The sequence below is a fragment of the Maylandia zebra genome, linkage group LG13, assembly GCF_041146795.1.
Source record: "Maylandia zebra isolate NMK-2024a linkage group LG13, Mzebra_GT3a, whole genome shotgun sequence".
NCBI classification, from domain to species: domain Eukaryota; kingdom Metazoa; phylum Chordata; class Actinopteri; order Cichliformes; family Cichlidae; genus Maylandia; species Maylandia zebra.
Genome location: NC_135179.1, coordinates 2,922,385 through 2,947,546, shown reverse-complemented (window position 1 = coordinate 2,947,546; position 25,162 = coordinate 2,922,385). Strand labels below are relative to the sequence as shown.

Here is a 25,162-nt window from a genome sequence, read left to right as displayed (position 1 = left end):
GATGCTCAGGTTGGTGCTGCACGTTAGAAAACATCCACATGGATGGCAGGACCCAAGGTTTCCCAGCAGGACATGGCCCAAAGTATCACACTACTTCTGGGGTCCAGTTTGGATGCTAAGGGGCTCATTGGTGGTGCAGTTCAAACACCATGAACTGTAATGATCTGTGTATACTGACACCTTTCCGTCAGAATCAGCGTTACCTGCACCAAGTATGAACACACAAAGCTACAACACTTAATAGTACTGTTTATTTCTTTTGAAATAATAAAAATAAGGTCTAGTATTCATCACTTTTCTTTTAAAATGCTCCAAAGATCTGAAAAAGTACAACATCACCTCCTTTTAAATAGCTTAAAAGAACTTATTTAAAACACTCAATCAAAAAACACAAAGCTTTCGTTTACAGGTAGTATTAAAGTACTGAGACGTATAATTCAGACTGATTCCTAAATGCTGGGAAGTGACAGCGTCGGTCAGAGGCTGCATTATGAATGCTGCCTCTGAAGTCAGCCTCACGCATGTCTCCTTTGTATCAGAGCAACAACAACAACTGTGCTGTGTGTCTGTGCTCCCAGAAACCTGTTATCTGCAGCCCACACGGCCCAGGCGCCACGGTTACAATCTGTAGATGCGTCCGGCGATACGCCGACCGGCCGCTTCACACAGCGTCCTTTTTCCCTACGTCAAAGCCACGATTTCACGGCGGAGCGCAGAGGACTGAGAGGGCCGTGCGAGCCTCCGCGGTGACGTCAAAGTGCCGTGTTATTGTGTTTACTCTCTCCATGAAAGATCAACACCAGCCTGCAGTATTTACTGACAGGCTGGAGCACAGTTAGGAACCATAACATAACAAGACATTTAACATTCTGCCGTGGCCTCAGGATCGACAGCCGGATGGTTTTTCCCAACACGCAGATGGTGCTGATGTAGGTCAAAAACCAGGAGAAGAAGCAGAAATAGAAACAAATGCTTCATGTGAAGAATTTCTGTTCAGATGGGAGGAAAACAGACATGTGGTGGACACGATGATCCAAGTATTTACTATTTATTAAGCAAAGTGACAGAATAGTGACTCTGTCAATATACATCTTTATTCAACTTTGAAGTGGCTGCTTAATCAAATTGTGAGCTCTGCACTGATTTATGTCAAACTGTCTTCACACCATCAGATGCTGTCAGGGGGCTGCGAATTCTGAATTCTCTCTGCTTATTAAACATTAAGAAAATGTTACATTTTTGTTATTATTACTTTGTTTTAGTTGAGTTTTGGTCTAGTTTATGTTTTTTCTGTCTCCTGAGTCGTTTCCTGTCCTCTGTGCAGTCTTACATGTTGTCTTGTCCACATTCTTTTAAGTTTCCTGTTTTACTTTGAAGGGTCTGCTGTTCCATGTTCAGTGTTCCCTGCTGTTCAGGTTCATTTGTGTCAGCTGTGTTTCTTCAGGTGTTCTCACTTCCCTCATTGCCCTCCTGTGTATCGTCTTCTGTCTTCCTCTGTTCAGCATCGTGTTCTTCAATTCGCAGGATTATTTTCAAGCTTCGGTTCAGGTTCATGTCATCGTTTGCTTATCCGAGTTCTTGTTATAGTTCACCTTTGCTTTTTGTGTTTCTCATGAGCCTGAATAAATGGCTCGCTTTTTAACTTTCGTCCTGTCCTTTGTGTGTCTGATTTTGGGTCCACACCTTAAACACACCGGCCATCCTGGCCATAACAGATGGTTTACTTCAGCAGCTGTTGGATCATATATGGTTTATAAAACGTGGACATAAACACTTTCTCCAGTTCTTTGAGTCTCACCGTTAGTGTTTTGTCCTCTCCAGTTCTGTGTTTTCTGATTTTTAAGTGATTATATTTGCTGTATCAAATCTAACACTAGTTCTTTACTAATTTGGGGTCGCTGATGTCATAAATAACACCCGTTGCAGATGTGACACAAGTAAACACGATCGCGAAGCTTTCATCTGCGAATGCTTCACTTATTTTGGTTTGAAACCAGAAAACCAAGACGACCTATGACACCTGATTCAGTGTGTTGGGCGTGTGTGGATAACTTGATGGTCATGTTTTGCCTCCAGATGCACATTATTCTGGTGATGAAGACTTTGAAGATCCATCCCCTTGGAGCTCATCAGTTACTCACTTAGCCAGAGTTAAATGACTGAGTATGAGATCTGCCAGAGGAAGCAGCTGTCGGCTCAGTGAGAGTAACCTCCTGCCTCCAGGAGCCAAATTTGCTTTTTACAGGCATCACAAGACCGATCTTAATCCAGTGTTTGAAATGCACGATGACCTTGTGTGTGTTGTTGTTGTTGAAGGTCTTTGGGGTGCGCTGGGCTGTGAGAGTGATGCAGATGAGTGGAAACTGTTCGCTGACAGCTCAGAAGCCTAAAATATGTCCTGCTGCAGTGACTATGAAACTATGCAAACTATAACAATACACAATACACGCTGATGGACCGTTTACACGACTGAATACATTTACTGGCATTTTTAAACTCAGCGTAACTGAATTTGGACATGTCGGATATTCTATTAGGGAACTTAATTTTTTTAAATGCAGAGTGATGAATTAGTTATAACACTGATGCTCCAATGAGTGCATCAGGAACAACTCTGGGTTTGGTATACTGCCTAAGGAAACTTAGACCAAAGCAGCCAGGAATTGAACCTGCAACCTTCCAATTAGATGATTTGCTCAGCCTCCCCTAATTGGACTATTAATCAGGCAAAGAAAATCCTTAAATCTCAAACTAGAGCACAGGTTTCTGTTAATGCAGTAAAGCACACGGAAAACCGAAGTACTGGATTAAAAGTCTCCAAAAGTACAGACCAGAGGTCCAGTTACTGTAGCTGGGGGACTGGCTCGCTTTTTGGAGCCTCATGTGGACACTAGAGGAACTACAGTTTATGAAGCTTCATGTTTCGGGCCCACGCATCGATGCTTTTACTCACGGCACACCGATCACGTTTACTGTTGTTCACAGTCCACCCTCACGTGAAGCCAGCATCTTCACTACGATTCCGTCTGTTTTCAGAGTTTTGGACGGACGTGAGAAACAGGACAGCGTTTTAGCCTCACAGAGTATTTCTGTGCTCTGCCTCCGGCTTCTTTGGACATCTTGGACTTGAGAAACAATCATCAGAAAGATGAAAAAAGAAACAGAGCTGTCATCTTAATCATGTTCATATGTCCTCACAGACAGAGAGGCGGGCAGACGAGCCCCCCAGAGTCCAGGGGGGTTGGAATGAGCTGTGGCTAACCGCTGGTTTCTTCCATCCCGACCACTGTGCAAGTTCCCACCATGCCCTGTTCACACACATCACACGATCACAGGAACAACAAAAATATGTCTGAATATAAAAAGTTACAATTTATCACTTCATACCTGCAGAAATTCATAAACAGATTTTTCTTCTAACCCCTATTTCTTTCAAGTTAAAAACATTTCCTGGAGTCGTCATGTCAGCACCATCATATGGAAGAAGCTCCCTCTAACAGATCTTCATTTACACTGATCTATAAATCTGACAAGACACTGACAAACTGAAATGTCTAAACCACGGATGAGGCTCATTCAGCCCAATTTGACCTTAAACTCCACTTTTCTGTCTCAGATATCGTGATAGAAGAAAAAAAAGTGAAATCCCAACAATACATCTCAGTTCTTCGATATGATAAAGAAATACTGTTGCAGTAAATGGATGAAATCTGTCAGCCTGATGTTTCTGGATTAAATGTTAAAAAATAAATGTGCAAAATTCCTGAAAAATGGTTCAAATTCCCAGATTCTCCTTAAATAATAAAGCAAAGGAAAAAGTCTTTTCTATGAAAAATATTACTTTTTTTCAGAGAGTAAAAAAGAAGGAACTTTTTACAATCATTTAAATTTTTATCCATTACCTAAAAACTTTAATGAAAATATTGAAAGTATTTTACTACCACTTATTTTAAAATCTGTGCCCTCCCTTCCAGAGCCACGCAGTGGGCCGGGCTGGACTCTTAGCGGTCCAATTCTGGCCCTCGGGCCATAGGTTCAGAACCCCTGGGCTTGTTTTTAATGAAGGAATCTTGACTTATTCCTAACAAAACACCGTAAAGACATTAAACCTGTTTACAGACTTTACGCCACTCTCTCGTTTCATTTCTGTGACTCTGCTGCACGTATGAGTCGCCTGTTTCTAAGCAGTTTGTAATGATTTATGGTGTTTACAGGACATAACCTGTAACGATGAGCGGGCGTGACAGAGCTTTAGAAACGTCTCCCGTCATCTACTGCGAGGATAACAGCCTGAACATTCACAGAAGGCATTCTGGGAAATGCAAGAATAGCAACCAAAGAAGTAGCGAAGGTGCCACACCTGTATTTATGTGAGAAGAGTGACACCAAGTGGCCAGATACGAGTACTACCATAAAACAGTTGGATAACTACAGGTCGGTTACTTTGGTTAACTCGAACAGAGACTTGGGAGAAGTTTTCCAACAGTCAGAAGACTTTCATGTTGGAAACGTTACATTCAAAAACACACAAATCTGCTTGTTTTCATCTTTTCCCAGCGTTTTCAGGCTTGCTTGAAATTTATTCTGAATGTGTGCATCTGGATGTTGGGGATCTGTAGGCCATGCTAGCTTTGCACTTACCTCTTCTTTTCGCAGGTACACTGTTATTAGGTCACACCTCATAATCTTTGAATGCAGGCGTTCCCAGTCCCATTGCCACAGGTGCACCATGGTCCACAGCTGCAATAAGTCAGCTCAACGAATTTCCTCCCTGATACGCTGTAAGTGGTTCAGTTGCAAAGCTGAAGTACAGCAGCTCAGCCAGTAAGTGTCAGACTAGAGTTACAGAGTGAGGTCACCGATTGCTGAGGTGCGTAAAAGTGACCAACCCTGGCTGACTCAGTAACTCCACAGCTGCAGAACTCCTCCGGCTTTAACATCAGCACAAAATCTGTGTTTCAGGAGCTTCATGACACGAGTCGTCTTAATATTAATGGGTTAGTTTTGCAATAAACTTTGGACAATTTAATGCTTCCAACATCTCTGCGACATCATGGCCGTGACAAAGCGAGGCTCATACAGGCTTGTTTGGTGAGGAAGAACTTGCACAGTGGGAGGTCATAAACCTGCAGGCGTACCACAAACAGCCAGCGGTTGGTAATGCACCCCTCGCTGCTTTTTTTAAATGTTCTAGAAATGTTGTCTCCTCGTATCGAGGGGCTCATTCATCATTATCACTTCTAATGTAGCAATAACTTCATTATGTCATTAATCACTCATTAAACTTGCACAGCATGAACATGAAGCATGAAACTGACCCCCTTTTTAAGACTTCTGTTGAATGATCTTTTATAAAAGAAAAACAGACAAAACAGCAGATCTCGTCTTGGCGTCATATTTGTTCTTTAATCTTCGATGGCTATCACACATACCGACCGACGGGATTCAACATAAAGTGTTCCAGATCTTCACAGTATTGCATTTTTGCACAGTGTTTTTTTTTTTAAGTTTGTTTTTTTACAGAGTACAGAGTTCTTGAGTGAAGGCACAAACCTAGAGATTACTTCTGCAAATGAAATCCCTACGGACAAAAGTTGAGAAATCAAGAATATCAAACAGAACGCTGCTGCTAGAAGTTTTACGCAAACAGAAAAGCTAACGTCACCTCTACCACCTTACTGCAAGAAAGGCAGAGAGTCATATTCAAACAAACAATACATCAGGTACAATACTTTTCTTTTCTTGCACACTTGAACCGCCTCTTGCACATCGATCACCCCAAACATTTCAAAACTCTTTCAAACCTGTGCACGAACCCTGCTGATTGTCCGTTATACATCCCTCTTCCCATCGAAAGACATCCAACAGTGCCAAGCGAAGCTCTCTTGGATGGTTTAGTGCAACTCTCCTTCAAATACCATTAAAATAGACCTCGCTCTGCTACAAAAGTACACATGGTAGTACAAGATAACAGTATTTTATAGGATTTTTTTGCTACATATGAAGCATGCTTTCACAGTAACACAATAGCTACATATGTAGTAGTAGTAGTAGGGCTGCTTCATGCATCTTCTTCCATTTTCCAAATACAAAACAGGAAGCAGTTCAGAGTCGAACCCAACGCCCGCACACTTCCAAGAGATCTGCTGTTGTCTGAATAAAAAAAACCCAAAACTTAAAGCTGGTACGTCATCCCTGACCGGCAGAGTAAAGTGGCATCCACACAGGAAGAGGAAGTCGCCAGAAACCTCGAGAAACTTCATGAAATTCAGCAACTTGTAGGTGGAGGAACCGCACGTGCACAGAGCCACTGAATGTTTACCAACGGGAGTGAAAAACCACTTATTGACTGTCACATGACCGTACAGCAGCAAATCATGAGCTACAAAGCCGTAATGTCTCCCAAGAATACCGTTATGTTTCATATCCAGAGACCTGCCAGACACCATGCAGCAAGCTTCTACCAGGATATGAACACATTACCAGATGGCAGACAGAGGATGACGTTGAACTGTTCATGATGAAGGTCTCCGATGGCCAGAGACAGATGGCAACTTACGGCAGGAAAAAGATGCTAAAAAAATGAGGCAAACTTCAGCCGAGAGAACATCTGAGAAGATCCGTCCACAGCATGAGGTTAGTCATTAGTGTGGTGCTGGATGGTTTGGATCACTCCCCGATTCTAAGCTTAATGCCCATCAAGAGACGGGGTTTTTATGTCAACAACAGCAGTGCTCAGTGGTCGGTTTATCCAAACCTATCAGCATCAGGTTTCTCCAAGCGGCGAAATTCAAGAATACCGTTTCAGGGACACGAATCCAATTTTTGACCACAGGACATTAATATCAAAGATATACTCTACATTACTACCAAACGTCTCACATCTCAGTTTGATTCCAATAAAAACACAAACATATAATTGGCTTTAAATATATTCTAGTAAATCTGAAATTCAAAAAGAGTGCCTGGAAGCTCAATTCTCAAAGATCTGACAAGGTCAATCGAAAGTCAAATTCACACCGACTAACTGGAAAGAAAGAGAGAATAATAGATAATACAGATTTCATGCTGTAGCGCCTCAGCAGCAGCAGGGTAATATGCTTCCATAATTACATATTTCCAAGACGAATTTGCATGACATAATTTAGGAAATACTGAAATGTTTCCAGAACCTGCACCCTGTTAGACATAAAATGATTTCTATTTGCAAGTCATACAAAAGTCCGGTCAAGTTATACTACTGTAGGACCACCACCTCCACTTGATGACATGTAACAGCTCTGTATATAAAATATCAACACCATCAACAAAACCTAAACCGACGACAGCAAAGATACAGTTTACACCAAATACTGCCTTTTTTACATTTACATTCTAACATTAGATGAGTGCAGAAATGTAAACGGATCGAGGAATGATTCTGTTAAACAAGCCGTCGTGAGTCGTTAAGAATACTGCAAATGGACTGTACGCATTCACGGCACTGTTAAGTCACTTTGGATGAAAGCGCTGACGTGACGTCATTCGTGTGTGATTGGAGAATCTCCACCCGTTTAGACGTGAAGGAGCGCGAGCTAAAGCCCGAAACGTCGGGACTTGAAGCACGGCGTCGCTTCACTGTGAGCTATAAATTAACTCATACATTCGTTAAGTGTGTGGCGTCCTCCAGACCTGGGCCAAAGCGCTCCTTCATGTACCTGGACAGCTATATTCAAAAAAGCAAGCCTCTCCAAATGCATCTGCACTTGTTGGGGACTATTTTCAATCGTCTCCACTAAAGGGCGTCGGCTACGCCAACAAGCCTTCGGGTCTTTTTTCAGTTCAGATTGTCTGAAATGGGACAAACCGTCCAAAAAGTTGTGCTGTTTTAGTTTTTCTAAGTCCGCCACACCACTGATGAAATCCTGCTTTGGCAGCAGGTCGGTAAGTTTCTCACCGATGGATAGCATGACAGCTCCTTAGAAGTGAAGTTAAAACATCTTAGCAATGGGCGTCATCGTCTAGGACATGTGACATCATCTACAGACGTCGCAGTAATGACTCAGGACACGATATCGAGGTCCCGCATTTTGCCCTGCCCTCGGTGTTATGATAAGAGACAGGCAACCGAGCAGCTACAGATCATTTTACTCCAACAAGTGTCCACACCCAGAGTCCAGTGGGGTGGAGTCGAGATGGTGGCGGCAGCGTGTCAGCACCACATCAAACCCACCGCTAAAATATCATCGCCCATTTCTGCAACATTTCGTCCTTATTTGAGTAGTGTAGAAGGAAGCGGTTTCCTCCATGTTTACTTATCACCTGTTGTCATCTTTCCTCTCTATGCATCAAAAGCAGATCGATCTTCGAAGGAAACTCCTCTCAGCTACATGCTGAACAGATTTGACCCGGGTCTGGCATCATCGAACTTGTGCCTGTGCTTTAAAAACCAAATCAGTGCTGACAAGGAGGCGTTACTGAAAATCAACTTCACTCAGAGCGTGTCCGAGGCTGGTGCCAAAAACCGCAGAAAGAAAGACGTTGTATGCTCAATAAAGGACAGTTCAAGCACAACCCAGTCGTGTGTGTGGGTCCTGTGTTACAGGACCATCCTAATTGCTCAAACCACCTCAGCCGATTCCTCTTCGTACAAACTAAACTGGTGGTCATCAACAGCTTACTGCAATCAACCACATCACCCTCAGTCTTATTATCACTTTACTCGGGAATGGGATTCTCAGATATACATTTTCCCAGATACGTTCACTGAAGAATCACCTCATTATGCTGGTGAAGAGGGCTGTGTGCCTCTGTGATCCTGGGAACATCACTGTTTGAGAAAAAAACCCTGCTAGAGTTTTCCAAGGCAAACAGGTCCCGGGTGTGTTTGGTTTTCTTTTCTGAGTAACCTCAATAAAAACTGACAACTAGAAGTGATAAACGTTGCCCAGAAGCTATCAAAGCCAAACCAGGGGTAATGGTGATGGGTGGAGCCCAAAAGAGCTGGAGTTGGGTATCACCTGAAATAGCCACGACTACAATGGCACTGAATTTGGTTCCATCAAGCAAAGAAAAAGGACTGTGGCTATGCAAACCCTTTACATACCAGGATCCTCCCTTGGAGAGGAATAGCCCAGACTATGAGCGGAAAAGGATTTAAACCAGACCTTTGAAGCAGCCTTGAAACATGGAACCAGTTGGGCACAGCCCAAAACAGTCAATGCTAGAAAGGATAGACAGTAGAGTTGGGTGCACCATGCAAAGGCAAGGACCCAGGATTTCTCTTGGAATAGTAAGAATTTAGCTCCTTGTACCTCCTCCTTCAGCAGAAAGCCAAAGTTTCACTTGTGATGGGCTGTTAAGATGTGATTGAACAATAACAGACTAAACAAATCTTAAACTATCGAGATGGTCCCGGGTGATGATTTGGCTTAGAAAGCACAGGCAGAGACACGATAACTTGACTGATCAGGAGTTTTCGAGCGAACCAGGCCAGGATGTGAAGGTCTGACCAGAGGAGAGGACGTGTCATCAGGCGTCAAATTCAAATTCTGTGATCAGACGGGCATTAAATCATAAATCAACAGACGAATAGAAAGCACACCTTTGTACCTGAAGATAAAATGAACTATTATACTTAACAGACAGAATTCAGTTCTATGTTTCAATATCGAAGGTTTACCCAGTCATACATCCAAAGGAAAAAGAACCAAGTGTAACAGTTTACACTTCCACTCCAGTTTAATAATCTATGGAAAAGTACCAAAATTACAGCAATCAATTAAAAGTGGAATGTGTCTGATGCAAAGAGCTCATGGAGTCATATTTGTTATTGCTTTATGTTGTAAACCCTGTTCGGAGGAAGGAGCCATGATAATCTGTTATCATCTTCAGAATTATTTTATCCAATAGATTTTATGTAAAAGCTGGATGCACTGGGTCAAAAACCAAGTAAGCAGAACCTTTAATGGTGACATAGCCTTCTTCTTGTCATCAGACTCCGCCCCCTGCTGGCCATTAGAAAGAATGCAGGTTTAAGGCACTTCCACACTGGCACCACTTCTCAGACCTGGAAGCTACGTCCATCTTTTATATATAGTTTTCCCTCCATTATTATTAGAGACCACGGGTCATTTATGGAGTTTTCAGGAGGAGAAGCACTAAAGTATAAATAATTAAATATTTTTAAATAATCTGCCAGATACAAAAAATCCTTTTTAAAATCATTTTAGAAAATTTGGTCTAAATTTGCAATGACAAAAATATTCATGTCAAATTTATTACTGTTTAGTATTTGAATACTTAACTTTTGGACTCCTGGGAGTCAGACTAACAAATCCAGCTTTAAGATGAGAAGTGGTGTAAAAGAAGTCTGATGTTGATGGGAGCTACTTTTCCATAGGTTAACGTACTGGAATGAAGTCACCGTGTGATAAAGTCTTGCCCCCTGACACCCCTCCCTCTGGTCTTTCTCTGCTGGTCTAGTCCTCGTACCCAGCGGACCGGCGCCGCTGATGGTTCCAGATGTCGTCTCTGTGTTCAGGCCGGCAGAACAGCCGGGATGACTGAGCTAGGCGCTCCCGGTGTTCCCGCTCCCGATCTCGGTCTCCGCCTGGTTTGGAGAACGGAGGACGTCCGCCGAACTGGGACGAGGACTGAGTTCTGCTGTCAGCGAGACCAGACGAGGACAGCTGACCTCCTGCTGACCTGGAGACGAAACTCAGACATGAACGAACAAACAAACAAGAGAAGGAAGCTGTCATTTTAACTTCATATGATGGAAACACTCACGCCTCAATTACATTTTACACAGTAGGAGCGGGTAGCCAGTCACACTGATGATAAACCAGAACTGTCCCTGGTTGGTGTCCAGCCTGGAGACCATCAGCACCTCAAATGCTGCCTTTTCACCTGCATCACCGATGATCTCTTTAAGCTCAACAAATCCTTATGAGTTTGACACGAAACAAGAAAGAAAAATGCACCAAACATCCTTTTATGTTCAGCAACTTTACATCGAAGACACAAGAGTAACCCGATCAGGTAAGACATGAAAACTTTCAAAAATGACAAACTTCCATCTAACTGCAAAAACAGACAGAACCTGCTGTGCAACATTAGTCGGTTTTTACGGACACGCTGGACCGAACAGCTGGTCTCACACGACGAACAAAGTTCAACAAGAACCTTTGAAGATAAACAGCATCTGACCTGAGCGCACACAGAGAGAGTGTGGTAATCCCTCTGCAGTCACTGAGCGAAAGCACAAAGCATCCCATGTTGAGCCATGAATTAAACATGAGAACACCACAGAGAAACCCGACAGATGACACGAGAAAGCTCCTGGATGATTTTGACTTTGATTTAGACCAACAGCAGCAGATTACCTGCTCTGTCAGAGGCCAGTTCCTGCTGAGCAACAAACCTTTTTACACCTACACCCCATCGGTTATTGACGACTTTCCTCCCTCTCAGCTCAAATTCAAATGATTTGCAATAAAAAGCCAAGAGGAAAAGGAAACAGCTGCTGTAATGCTGCACTTTCAGAGGAACAAATATGGATTCAAATCTACTTTATTTATATAGCACAAATTCACAACAACAGTCACCTGAGGGCACTTTATGATGTAATTATACAGAGAAAACCGCAACAATCAGACAAACCTGTATGAGAAAACACTTGGTGACAGTGGGAAGGAAAAACTCTTTTTTAACAGGAAGAAACCTCCAGTAGAACCAGGCTCAGAGAAGGGCGGCCAGAGTTTAATACGATTTTAAATCCTACATTTTTTAGCAGTATTTAATAATATAAGTATAAGGTTCAACCTGTTTGTGTCCAGTTAACACTTTAATATTTCTCCTTGATTTCAGTCTGAAAATTTGCTAATACTGTTTATTCAAAGTAACGATGGACTCACCTGCTCTTAGTTATTCTGTGAGGGCCGTTATCAGTTTTCTGCTGGTGCTGCTGAGGTCATAAAAATCACAAGAATCAGGCCTTCATCAGAGCAATAACCCACCACAGTAAAACATCATAACTGGAAAAGTCAGGATCAATTCAGTCTGTCAGTGTAAAAGTTATTTAAAAGCAGCTGAAAAAACAAACATAAAATGACATAAAGAAACACAAAGACTTACAAAACAACTAGAATAAATAAATGAATGAATAAAAACAACCAAAGACAGTACCTTGTAGTGGTTGCACTGTGGCGGACTACCGTTGACCTGGTAATACTCCACCAGCCTCTCGGCCAGAGCGATACGTCTCAGCAGATTCTCGATGAAATGCTGGATTCGAACTTTGCCGCACGTCTCCTGGCGAACCGCCGCCTCCAGAAACTTCTGGATGGTTAACACTTCCCTGCAAAGCAAAAATCACCCAATTCATAACTTAAATATACCATTCACCCCCAGCTATGCAAGAGAGGCAAAAGGGAAATAACGGGCTGCACCTTCAGATCCTGTCCATGAATATCATAAACAGGATCAGAGACAAGGAGCAACCCTGGAGTCCAGCACCATCCACCTGGCACATCCTCCAGACCAGCGGTCCCCAACCTTTTTTGCGCCACGGACCGTTTTATGGTCGACAATATTTTAACGGACCGGCGTTTAAGGTGTCGCGCATAAATACAACAAAATAAAACCAGTACTGGTACCAAAAAAAAATGAAGATTTATTCTTAACAAACAAAAGAATAAATCCCTGAAAACATAAATTTCACCCCCGAACCTCAACTCTCGCGGCCCAGTACCAAACGACTCCGGTCCGTGGCCCGGGGGTTGGGGACCGCTGCTCCAGACCACATCAGTGAGATCCTGCCCGCCTCACCTCTCTCGCCGCTCCAGCTCATTCTCTGAGGCGTTGAGCTGCTCCCTCAACGCGGCAATAACCATCACAGCCACATCCACCTGTCGGCTAAGCGACCTCTCCTTGTCTGCAACTTCCTGCCTCTCCTGGGCCAGATGCTGTGAGTGAGCACGCTCACACAGGAGCTCCGTGTCGGTATGAGCCAGCTCGGTGCTCACCCTGGCCAGCCGGCGCTGCATGGTGCTATCGGCCGCCCTCAGAATGCTGGCCAGCCGCTGCCGCACTGCAGCCGAGGCTGCTGCCGTCTCCAAACCGGAGTAGGAGTTATGCTCTGGTAGGTGCAAACAAGACGAGACGTTACTGCAAAAAACAGATGTATTCTGATACTGCAACACTCTGCTCCAGAAACCCACCAGTCAGATCCAGATCCAGGTCCAGATCTGGGTCCGGTGGAGGGCCAAGTGGGGGGAACAGTATGTGATGGTGGTTGATGTGGTGATGGTCTGACTTTTTTGAGGAAGTTTTCAAATCCTCCTCATTTCTGCTTCCACTTCTCTCTTCACCCTCATCGTCCTCATCCTCCTCGTCTTCTTCCACATCTTCGTCTTCTGTCCCCACATCGATTTCCTCGTCCTCCTCCTCCTCCGCCTGCGTCCCTACCCCAACGCTCTGGGTGCGCCTCCTCGCAGACCCATATGAGTGGAGGTATCCGCTGTCTCTGCTGTCGCTGAGAGAGCGGACATGAGGTGGCCTCCCTGTACTTTGCTGCCCCCTACGCGTCGGGAGGCTCATGTCGTGCCACGGGATAGCTGCCGTCAGCGGGTCGGGGAGCTTCCCGGTAATGCTGAACCCTTCAGTGACCATGTCTGGTGAGCGATACGAGTGGCGGTACTCGAGGTGAGCGCGGAGGGAAGCCAAACTGTGGAAACGCTCTTGCTCGCCACAGCGGGGACAGCGGAAGGGGAGGTCACAGGGAGTGACAGTGTCCACAATCGCGCCGCAGGCCTGGCCGTTCCTCTCTAAAAGGAAGGATCCAGAACCTCGGGAACACAACTTCTGCTGCATCACCTTACACCTGAGAAGTACGGAGGGGATTAGTGCTGAAAGACTGAAGACCCTAATTTACTGACTACAAAAGCTGCATTAGCTCAAACACCCACTCCATAGACTCCCAGGTTAGAATGTCCAACTTTACAGCAGACACAAACTTGGTAACCTTTAGGGTGTCTAGAGATAACCCTGCCTGACCTCATCTGTCCATCACCACTGCAGACAACAAGGGGCTCAGATCAGACCCCTGATGTAAACCCACCTGTCAGCCCTTCACACACCCCACCTCATACATATCCTGCACCACCTTCACATACTTGACAGTCTATCATATGGTTTCTGTAGATCCACAAAGACACAGTGCAACATCACATCCTCGTTTCAATTCAGTTATTTAATTTATTTAAATGTGCAGTGCATTTCTTTTTTACAATAAAAAGACAAAAAAGATTATTATGGGCGATGAAAGCCTCATTTTACACAGCTTATTTGTTTTGTTTTGTTTTGGGGGTTTTAAACACATATACATAGTCATGTACACCTGGGCTAATGTTAAGTTTCTGTTACCTTGGAGGATTATTGTGTTTGTAGTTAATATAGACCGAAAATATGTGATTTTAAGTGAGCTCGGACCGGCTGAGCACAAACGGAGAGGACTTCCCCCTCGGTTCCCCCTCAGAGTCTGTTTGATCCCGAGTCTGAACAACAGGTACCTGTCGTTATCACAAAGCTGCACCGTTAGCTTTACCTGGCTGCAGCTGCTAGCCTAGCCTAGCCAAGCGGGTTAGCAGAGACCGAAACAATCGCTGAATCACGGCGGAAGGATTTAAACTCTCTTACCGCGCGCAGCTTTAACGGCTGCCTTCAGATGACACTCCCAGATGACCCGTTACTGTCTGAAGGAGTCCGCTCGCAGCCCGACGCAAACAGCAGCCTGCATGATGTCATTCATTCAGGACACATAGGACCAGACAGCAAGCTAGCAGCGCCGCTGACCAGCCACATCCGGGAAAACGTTTCAAAATAAGATCAAATGCGTCACTTCCGTCCAGGGTGCGGGCGAAACTGTTGGTTTTGTTCATTTATTCATATTCAAGGTTTTTATTCTTTCTTTCTTTTTCCGTTTTAAACGTATTTATTAGAAGTTTTCCTCTTTTTTTTTACTTTTACTGCTGTCATATGACTGCTCAGGAAAAACCTGAAAGCTGGGATGGCGATGCATCACCACCAACAATGAGACTGACATGCACTGTGAAAACTAGTGCAGTAATCGGTGCATGAACAACTGCGGAACTTTTTCCAGCAAGTTGTAAGACTGTTGAACTCTGGCACTGCTCTGGAGCCTCTGAAATGTTCACTCTCTGCCTGAACATTTTCTTGTTTATATGGTAAAATGGTCAAATGGCCTGCATTTGTATAGCGCTTTTCTAGTCCATAGGACCCCAAAGCGCTTTACACTACATTCAGTCATTCACCCATTCACACACACATTCACACACTGGCGATAGCAAGCTACATTGTAGCCACAGCTGCCCTGGGGCACACTGACAGAGGCGAGGCTGCCGGACACAGGCGCCACCGGGCCCCACCGGGTGCCACCGGGCCCTCTGACCACCACCAGTAGGCAAACACAGGGTTAGTATCTTGCCCAAGGATATTTGGCATGCAGCCAGGAGGCAGCCTGGGATCGAACCACCGACCTTCTGATTAGTGGCTGACCCTCTCTGCCACCTGAGCGACAGCCACCCATTATTATTATAATAATAATAATAATAAAAGATTTTCTTATGTATACTAAATAAGACTGTAAATGTGTTTTCTGTTCTGCTGCTTTTGTGTCTTCACTCTTTTTGGTTTTCAGGTCTCGCTGGACTTGGGTGCAAATGTTCGTTTCATGTGAATACATGTGTAAGAATGACCAAAAAGAAAAAGCATTGAATCTGTCTTATTTAAAATGTTACTTATTTTTACTTTTTGTTATGTTTTATTTGTACCATTTCGAGCAATCTTTTATTTTTACAAAAATAGCTTTTTATTATTTTATAACATTTTATATGAAGCTATTTTATTAGCTTCGTTTTGGCTACTGTAACACAATATCTTAACTTCTGGGGATAGATATCATTTTTATTTCTTTTTAGATACTTTGTTTATCTCAAAAGTGGAAAATTCCTTTGTAACAGCAGTTACTTTCAACACAACATTAAACAAACAGCTTAAAGGTTCAGTATGTAGAATTTTTCACCACTAGATGTCAGTAGATTGCAGGTTGCAATCAGCTGAATTCTGTTTTCTTACTTCTCCCAATTTAAGTGTATTATTGCAGCTATGGTGGCTGTTATAGGACAAACAGGGTTTTGTCAGCCATAGATAAAAAACATTACCATCAGATTTTATCCCTTACCAGCCACAGCTGGCTGTATATTTCTACTACAGTTTGTTTAAGAAATACTTTTCATACAAATTACATTTGAACATATTTGAATAATATCATCACTTAGCAAAAGATCAGGAAATACAAAAATGAACAGTTTGTTGGATAATTTAATTACACACTGTTCCATGGACATTTATGGATACAGTATGCTTTTAAAAAAAAAGACAAAATAGCCAGAAAAAGTACTGACTGTACCTTAAATTAAGATTGAAAAGCTAAACTTTTGAGATTTAAGATTAAAGTCATCCAACTTCCTCAAAACATTCAGATGTCCCCCGAGAGTAAACTTTAAAATTGTTTCATCATAAAAAACCCGACAGAGTCAAGACAAAAGAGATCTATTGTTTATTGCAATGATATCTTCCAGCGATGTGCTGTTTGTAGTAATGTACATGTAACTCAAAATGTGACTGTTTTACAGTATTGTTTGATTGCCACAGAATCAGCCACAGGAGTGTTTCCTGAACTGCACCATCATGGTTCCAGGTAGCTGCCGTTCGAACGAGTGTGCTCATTTGATTTGAATCATCAGGAGTACACCAAACATCTCTCACTTTATCTACTTTATGTGATTTAAAGGAAACAAAAAGCGGTTTTAGTTTGAGTTAGTTTTCCTTATTTCCTGGTCTAATGATGGATGTTCATATTAAACTTGACCAGAGTTTTAAATAATGAGATACAATAATCCCTGTCAGTCAAAAGCTCCGGTTGCAGACTGCTATAAACACTCAGTTTGTGACAGTTTTTTCTACTCTTGGATCTGTATGATGTCAAAAAGAGGTCATCTGAGGCACAGGAGCCCCACCCCCATCTGATGTTCAAATTGAGAAGTGGGTGGTGCATATATTGCTTGAATACTGGTGCTGTGAATAATGCAAAGTTACTCCAGTCCAAGGATAGAAATATGGAGCTGGAAATGAGCAGAATAGGTTCTAATCACAACACAATCAGACTTCGGTTGAAACTACATTTGCATATTGGGGTTAAAATGCTTGAATCATGAGATCGGTTTTCCCTCTTTCTATCCCTTTTTTTCTGCTTGTTTTACTTGAGATTTTAACAGTGGGTCTTTGGCTGTGAACTGAGCCTCATCCACTAATTTAAGTTTAACAATATTAAAGGTAAACCCACATAAAGATGCCTTTTCCCAAAGCTCTCCTGTGTCTTCCTCCTACTGACAGTGTGCTTGATAGTTAAGTTTGGCTCCTATCTTTGTTCCTGCCAGACGTTTGTTGAAGACCTCGTCCATCTCTCGGCTCTGCTCTGGTGTGAAATGGTTCTTCCAGTCTCCAACCTCACCTTTGCAGGGACACAAACATCACAAAGTGAAACAGCTGCATTTGGATTCCACCTGAGGATTGATAAGATGTTGGCTAAGTATCACAGTATGCATTTCTCGTTTTCTACGCTACTTTCTGGGCACCTTTCCTGAAGAAGACATTCCCCATATTGCCGTGGGAGCTGCTGGAGCTTTCCTTCATGGCTTTGAAGGTGCTCGCATCTGCGATCTGCTGCACCTGAGCCTCTGTCAGGCTGAAGCCGTAGAAGCTGGAGATCCTACGGATGTTCTCGCTCAGGTCCTACGGGAAACAGAAGAATCATTACCGCACATTACCACAAACCCCTGCGGTGTCTAACTGTTCTATGTCAAATGCAGCTTTACCTGTTTCAGCTCTTCATATGTAACGACCATGACATTGGGGTCGTCCATCTTCTTCTCCCAACCTAAGGCGTGGTCAAAGTAAGACCCCCAGGGAACTACACACAAACAATGACAAAAAATTAATGAATCACCAGGTCAGAAGATGGCCCCCAAAATCGAAGCCACTCTTTCCCATGCTTAGTTAGAAATGCTTCTGTAATTCTAGTCTTCAGATTTAAAATCAAATTTTATAGATTTTTTTAATCTGAATAAATTATATATATCATATCAGAATATCTCAATTTGAGACGTGTAATTTCCAGGTCTAGGTTCAAATGAATTAATCAAAAACGATTTGAATCTATGAAGTCATTTTTTCACAAAAACATATTGTCAGGGTTCTTCCCAGTATTGACGATGGCTTGATTTCCAAATCAATAATCTCATTCATTCTAATGCTTCAGAAACAGTTTTTTCAGAAGCTCTGAAGTAATTTTTAGGACCTAAAGGTAACCAAATTATTGCTTAACCCATTCTTAACGCCTAAATTTGACCAAGATATTTTTAGCTTCCAAAGCTAAACTAAATAGTTTTTATGTCTGTGAAGGTTCTCAGTCATCGTAGTCTGAGGAGCTCGGAAAGAAAAGCGTCATCCAAGAAGCTTCTTCAGTTATAAAAGCAACTGGTGGAGAGTCCCAGATTTTAAGGCCTATGGGAGTGTCCCCACGAGGGTCATGGTCCCCAGTCGCCCACTCACATCCTGGGCCATCTGACCTCAGGAAATCACACGACAGGGTGGGGCCAGGTTTCATAATGAGCTCACCCTTGGCTGATTGTGACCCACACCCGTTTTCACACCTTGGCTCAGGCGATTAGAGGATCATCAGGGGGTCCTTTTGTCCCTCTGTGGGGGGAAACTCCCACTAGGTTTAAATCTGGGACTCTCCACCATTTGACCTTAGAACTGAAGAAGCTTCTTGGATGAGAGGTGAAACGTCTTCAAGCAACTTAAAGAAGTCCAGACGCTTTTCTTTCCAAGCTCCTTTGACTAAATCGTTTTTCACACCTAAAGCTGAGTAATTTTAGCAAACCAAGTACTGTCTAGTGATAAACCTGATGGAATAATCTCTGGTGTCTCAAGCTAACCAAGGCCTTTTTTTAATACACTCTTGGCAGTAACTTCTGTGCCACTCGTTGATAGTTTTCTTTACAGTCAGAAGAATTTATTTTAAATAATTTTTGCTCTTTTTAAATCCAATTTCAGAATCACAGAAACTCACAGTCTTGGACCGAGTATTTCTTCTGTACTTTTTCTCTTTTAATAGACATTATAAATCTCTTACTTACAGGTTATGGTATCTGTGTTTATTATACTCTGACAAGCATCTCTGTGCTCAGTCCAGGCCTGATAAGCAACTAAACTAACTGTTTTATTGCAGTGCTTCATAGCAAACTCACTAAGTGGGGCCACAGCAGCTCTTTGCCCCACTTGGACCAATCCAACATTTCCACCGTGACCCTGCTGAGTCAGCACTATGTGCTGTTTGTGAGGCCACAAGTGCAGCAAGGCTCAGGATTATGAAGCCAAATCAAAGAGTGAAACAAAAGCTGGTATTTTTATGGACAAGGTTTGGACCACAGAGTGTCCAGCGTTCCTCACATTAATAAGTATTATGCTCGGTTTGTTTGCTCACCTTCTCCACTCATGAACTGGGAGTAAAAGGTGTCCCAGGACTTTGCGGATGGGAGCGCTGGGTTGCTGTTGGAGAAATGATAGAAGGAGACCATTGTGTCTTTCGGGTTTCTGAAGACCACCAGAATCTGTGCAAGAAAAACCACACAAATGAGATTTTATTGACCTGGAGAGAGGAGAGAAAGGATACAAGAACAGAAAGACGGGAACAACAGTTACAACTACTCTGAACATTGGCCACATTTTTCCTCAAAGCAGGGTCCATGCGTCGGTCTGTTCTTTTTCTTACAGAGTTTCCACTGTCATCAACCAAGCATCTAAATCCTGGGGTTACATTTGGAAAAGCTGCAGTTCGTTGTGGGAATGAGAGCTTGAGTTTTACACAGATGCTTGTGGCAGCAGTATGCAGCTGAACGTCTCCTGCAGAGCTCGTGAAACTCACCTTAGTCTTCTTTTCGTAGAAGGAAGCAGGAATGTTGTCGGGGTGAAGGTGAGCCCCCAGAAGTCTTGGAGAAGGAGCTTCTTCCACGTTCTGAGGGTGGACAAAACATACCATATTTACCCAACATTTTGTGACATGCACTTAGAGTCTTGTTGTGGTGAAAGCAGGGAAGGCGTTGCTTGTGCAAACACTTTGGCCCAGGGTGTGGCTTTTCAGGAACCCAGTGTACCAAAGGTCTGCAGCTTCACATTCTCTGGGTCGATTCAGTCTGCTTAAAGCAAATTTGCAGAATTTCCAGACTTTGCTTTTAAGGATTTTGCTTCCTGTGCTGTAATTTGTCAGGGTTGTAATGCTACAGGGTGAATTACTCACGATGAATTACTGTCTGCACGTTTGTGACTGAACAGCTGCAACACGTCCAGATGTGCCTTTTCTTTCAAACAGGAAGTGAAAAAGCACCTTCAGGGAATCACATCTGCTCCTCAGTGAGCCAATCGGCTGCTTTTCCCAGAGTCAAACCACAAAAATGCTGAACTCTGTTGACTTTGTTGACTGCTATAATCTTATGTGCAGCACTTTGTGATTCTGTCTTGAAAGGTGCTACATAAATACAAATTTATTTTTTTATTTTTTTATTTTTTTATTTTTTAAGTATCTTTGATTTATTTCCAGCTAAACCGAATTTAAGTTTTGGAAAATTATGAGGAAAATGCTGTGAATCCAAACAGGAACAAACAAAGCAGCTGCTTCACATGATTACGTCACACCTGGAAGTGATTTCAGCTGCAGTCAAGCTGTAAACACAAACGTTTAAACGTAGTTTCAGGATTTATTCTTTTAAAATATTCACTACACAAACTGTTTGATTACAGTTAAGTTGGCGTGCTTGAATCCAACCTTTCACCTAATATGACTTCATACAAATATATTAGTTCTTCTACTTTAGGCAGGCACGTGTGATCTAACTGTACTTTTTAACTTGCAGTTATTAAACACAGGTTTTACTGGTTTTTCTTCCTCAGGCGACTCTGGGATCAAATCAGTGCTGTCAAAAGAAACTGAGGAAAAGGCCTCCATACTCTAAACATGAACTGTGTAGGAATCAGCCTATTAAATGACTTCCACATGGGAGCAGACAAACCAACTTCCTGAAGAAAGCAAAGACTGAAAAGACATTTTGCTCTGTTTTTACATAGATGTGATCTTCATCTCGGGGTCTGATTTAAACCTTTTATCTCATAAAATGTTGAAGCAGCTCACAGACGTTCAGTGACTGAACGCTGAGGAGAAGCCTGACAGGAATCCAGATGTGGATCAGGGACCTCGTCAGTACTGTGCTGTAAAATAACATCCACACAGCTCCTCATCAATGTGTGCTCCGGGGTTCCAGTACAACGAGCCCTGCTTCTTTAATTTATTTGATGTGTTTTGGTTTAAAATTGTAACGATGAGAAAACGGACAGCCTTCTCCCGGTCACATAGAACTGAGAGAGTCCGAATAATTGCTAATTACTTTATGTTTATATTTTTTAATTGTTAAATTGAATGAACAAGGCTCGGCCAGTAGCAGCAGCTGATGAAATATTGTCTTATTTTAGTGCATATTTTACAAACATCAGTGTTCAGACTGTTAAATTAGTAATCTGGGTTAGGGTTTTAGCCCACAGTCGGCCCAGTACGATATAAATGCAGATTATTCTGAAGCGAATCATGCAAAGCCACTGTAGTGGAGCCTAACAGTAAAAATGAGCTCACATTAAAGAAAAATGCATGAGGGGAAAATGCACTTCCGTGGTTTCTGGGTTTGAATGACATCTTTATTTTCATCAGAAGGTAACGGCTATAAACTGTACTGAGAGACACGAACGCTGCAGACAGTGAATGTGCCTCCCCTGGAGCAAAGCCTTCCAGTTTCTTAAACCATGCCTGTTTATCATATAGCTAAAAGCACCACACACACAAGTGCTTCAGACGTGTCGCCGCGCCCGCGCTGTTAGATGGTATCTGTGTTTGCACAGGAGCAGGTGTGTCACGCAAACACAGAGGCGCTCTGCACGGCTCAACCTTTCACCTGTACAGCACACCTGCAGACAGGAGGCCGGCTTCTAACAATAACTGTAATAATAATGACTGATTTTTAGTGTCTCATATACATTATACAACACACACACACACACACACACACACACACACACACACACACACAACCTTTAAATTTTCTGGTCCATGAAACTCGATCAGCGGTGGGAGTTTGCTTTCCGACTTCACGCCTGTAGCCGCTGTGATGATCTTCTTTATCACCCCGACCATCCAGTTGAAACCTGCACACACACACACACACACGCACACACACACGTGCGGTTGTGCTATCATTGCAGAGATTACACAGATATAAGGCCTATAACCCTTTCGTGCTCTCTTTGGTCGTTTCTGTGCAGATCTGTTTGCTTATATTTGCATGACGCTGGCTTTGGTGGAACATTAGCCAAAGAGCCGCACGCTCACTGGCTTGTCAATCATCAGCTGTTAGTCAATGAGAATATATTGGATAATCCTTTCTGACACTTCAATGACCAAAAATGTACATTTTACTAACTGAGCTAAAACCTTTTATTCAATATGACCTGAAATAAGCAGCCAAGAGCATGAAGTCATCAGGAGAGTGTTTTTAAGAGGTCCCAGCAGAGGGCAGACTCAGCTACCATCCACTGACGGCCTTTAAAAAGTTTCTCCAACAGAAAACAAGTTTCAACTTTTGCTGTAACCTGGTAGATTTGATATGAAGTGGTGGTGAATGTTCACATTAAACATGTTTCTAATGCTGAGCTCAGTGTTTCCCTGTGAGACTAAAGCTCACACAGCTTTTATACTCTCAGATCTGCATGATGTCACAGAGAGGGGTATCCCTTTGCTCGTCTGAGGAAAAGGATCAGTGTTGAGCTGTTAGTCATGCACAGCTGTCTAAGAACAAAATAAGGAAGTAAAAATGAGCCGAGGAGGTCCCGAACTTCAACTGTGGCGGCTTCCCCGTTTTTCCCTGATACTCGTCTGTTTGTTTTTTGTGCTCTCATTTCAGACTCGTCACTTCCTGGTTTCACGTGTTTCCCGCTGTTGTAATCTTTGCCCTGCCCCTAAAGTTGACCTCCTCTCTGTCTTTGTTTTACAGCTGGTTTCCCTGTTGGATTTGTTTGCCTGCTCTGATTAATATCCGGCGTGTGAACCTTTTCCTCGCCTTTTAAATCATCTCTGAGTAGTCGGCTCATGATTGATTGCACATTGTCGTGCACTCTTGAGGGAGTCTGGCTGCTGCAGAGTGAAGAGTTCAGGGATTGCACCTAGAAAGCTCATAGGTCAGAGGTCACACCGTCTGATGGAGTTTAAACACGACTAAAAACATGTTGGCGTTTTTAAATGAAAGGCTCTCATCTTCAGCTCATTAACAGATCTTTTTGACTCGATCAGCATTACTCACCACATTTGGGGTAAGCCACCAGCATGATGTCGTCCTCTCTGGCCTGCATCTTCTCCAGACACTTTAAATGCTCCTTGGGAGACAGGAGGGTCGAGTACAGCACACCATTGTATCTGTACACCTTCTCCTCGTCGCTCATCTCCTTCGCCTTCAGCATCTTGGCCTGCAGCGGGCCCATCGGTCCCTCGCCGCTCATCCTGACTTACGCACGGAGCAGAGACTCAAAGAGGAAGGAAACTCGGGAGAAGCTGCAGACGCTGCTGGAGCTGAAAGTGAGAAAGCAGAACTGAGACACAGAGGAAAAAGGGTGTGTGTGTAAAGTAGGAACAACGGGAGGAGGAGGAGGAGGCATCAAGCACCTCCCCCTCCACACACACACACACAAATATGCAGAAAACCCTGGATTCATGGAGGCGTGGCTGAAGGCTGAATGGAGATCTCTGGACAAGGTTCACCATATGGAGGTGCCAGACTGACTCACACGCACACACACACACACACACACACACAAGCGTTACAGATGAGCTTCCTGTGCTCCTTTCTGGTCGGTGAATTGTAAACAGCTTCCTGAAGCGATCCTCTAAATGTGAACTATTAGCCGACAATGACGAGTGGCACAGGAAGCTTTTTAAACTGCTGCTTTAGTGAAACACATTTAAGCATTCGTGTCTTTTTTGTCATGTATTTGTCTCTTATGACCAACTCAGCCCATCACTGCACTCCTGCTGCACAGAACTAACCAGTTGTGGGGTTTCATAACCTGACACCTGAATACAAGTGAAGCCTTTATTTAAGCCTGTGTCTAATTCCCGGACACCGAAAAAGTTAAGAAAACTTGTTTCAAGGCCAAAACGAGAGCCAGGCTCCAAGAGCAGAGCGTGCTATAAGTGGGCGGGGCTAATCCTCATTCATTTATCATACAAACCTCAGGAAGCTATTATGTGTCAGTCTCTTAGAAAGAGGCCTCAGTGGCTGCACTGAGGGCATACACAGCTACATTCCTCCAGAGGAAAAGCGCCCTGCTCAGCCCCGGTCCATGCGGGTCCCTGTGGGTGAGGCTGTGAGTTATCTAACAGTCCTCCACACGCGATTCACTCGTCTGCCTTCGTGTCAGCAGTATAGCAAAAGCTGTACTGGCCTACTTGGGAAAATAAATCTGTTGGGTATTTTTCTTGTCCTTCAGACAATAACTGTGATTGCTGCAGAGCCGGACGGGAGATAAAAAGATAAACGTGTAGAAAATTCATTTATTCACAGAAAATGTCCTTGTATTTGTCATGAATCGCTGTGTGGCAGGCAGGAATTGGACCCAAAATGCAGGCTCTTAGACACAAGGGGTGAACTCAAAACCACAGCTTTATTTGCTGGCTGGGAAAAGCATACAAAAGCAACCCAAACTGGAGAATGACAACCTAAACTCACAGGGAGATCCACACAGCATGAGGGACGACGCAACACTGACTCAGAGAAACACAGGGTTTAAATACACTGGGAAGTAACGAGTGGAATGAGACACAGAAGGAGGGCACAGCTGGGAGAAATCAGGACTGACGAGACAAGCAAAGCAGGACGCATTCACATAAGACACGGACCTTCAAAGTAAAACAGGAAGTATGACACAGAGACGCAAACTTGAC

At 43.3% G+C, this 25,162-nt stretch overlaps 2 protein-coding genes across 3 annotated transcripts; both read right to left on the bottom strand.

Annotated features, from left to right (window-relative positions):
- Positions 1 to 5,381: 5,381 nt before the first annotated feature.
- On the bottom strand, positions 5,382 to 15,041 carry znf365 (zinc finger protein 365). 2 transcript variants are annotated; one of them, XM_004570620.2, is made up of 6 exons: positions 14,680 to 15,041; positions 13,203 to 13,864; positions 12,811 to 13,120; positions 12,169 to 12,340; positions 11,898 to 11,944; positions 5,382 to 10,686 (listed from the first exon to the last, which is right to left on the bottom strand). In XM_004570620.2, the coding sequence occupies exons 2-6, from the start codon at positions 13,852 to 13,854 to the stop codon at positions 10,461 to 10,463; spliced, it is 1,407 nt and encodes a 468-aa protein (XP_004570677.1). In that variant the 5' UTR covers positions 13,855 to 13,864; positions 14,680 to 15,041; the 3' UTR covers positions 5,382 to 10,460. The 2 variants fall into 2 exon arrangements, with proteins under 2 accessions (XP_004570677.1, XP_004570676.1); XM_004570619.2 differs by having other exon boundaries at positions 11,898 to 11,947; positions 14,680 to 15,037.
- A 1,557-nt stretch (positions 15,042 to 16,598) lies between these two features.
- sult6b1 (sulfotransferase family, cytosolic, 6b, member 1) lies at positions 16,599 to 23,820 on the bottom strand. The gene is made up of 7 exons (XM_004570618.3): positions 23,526 to 23,820; positions 22,262 to 22,374; positions 20,054 to 20,143; positions 19,613 to 19,739; positions 17,940 to 18,034; positions 17,700 to 17,856; positions 16,599 to 17,575 (listed from the first exon to the last, which is right to left on the bottom strand). Exons 1-7 carry the CDS (start codon positions 23,719 to 23,721, stop codon positions 17,448 to 17,450), a joined length of 906 nt encoding a protein of 301 aa, XP_004570675.2. The 5' UTR covers positions 23,722 to 23,820; the 3' UTR covers positions 16,599 to 17,447.
- Between the last annotated feature and the right edge of the window lie 1,342 nt (positions 23,821 to 25,162).

Coding starts and splice junctions, on each gene's coding strand:
- znf365 (XM_004570619.2), bottom strand. CDS start 13,854: ATGCAGCAGAAGTTGTGTTCCCGAGGTTCTGGATCCTTCCTTTTAGAG. Junction 13,121..13,202: donor CCTGGATCTGGATCTGACTG/GTGGGTTTCTGG, acceptor TGCACCTACCAG/AGCATAACTCCTACTCCGGT. Junction 10,687..11,897: donor CACAGAATAACTAAGAGCAG/GTGAGTCCATCG, acceptor TTTCGTCTCCAG/GTCAGCAGGAGGTCAGCTGT.
- sult6b1 (XM_004570618.3), bottom strand. CDS start 23,721: ATGAGCGGCGAGGGACCGATGGGCCCGCTGCAGGCCAAGATGCTGAAG. Junction 22,375..23,525: donor GGTGGCTTACCCCAAATGTG/GTGAGTAATGCT, acceptor GTGTGTGTGCAG/GTTTCAACTGGATGGTCGGG. Junction 17,857..17,939: donor CATATGAAGAGCTGAAACAG/GTAAAGCTGCAT, acceptor TGTTTCCCGTAG/GACCTGAGCGAGAACATCCG.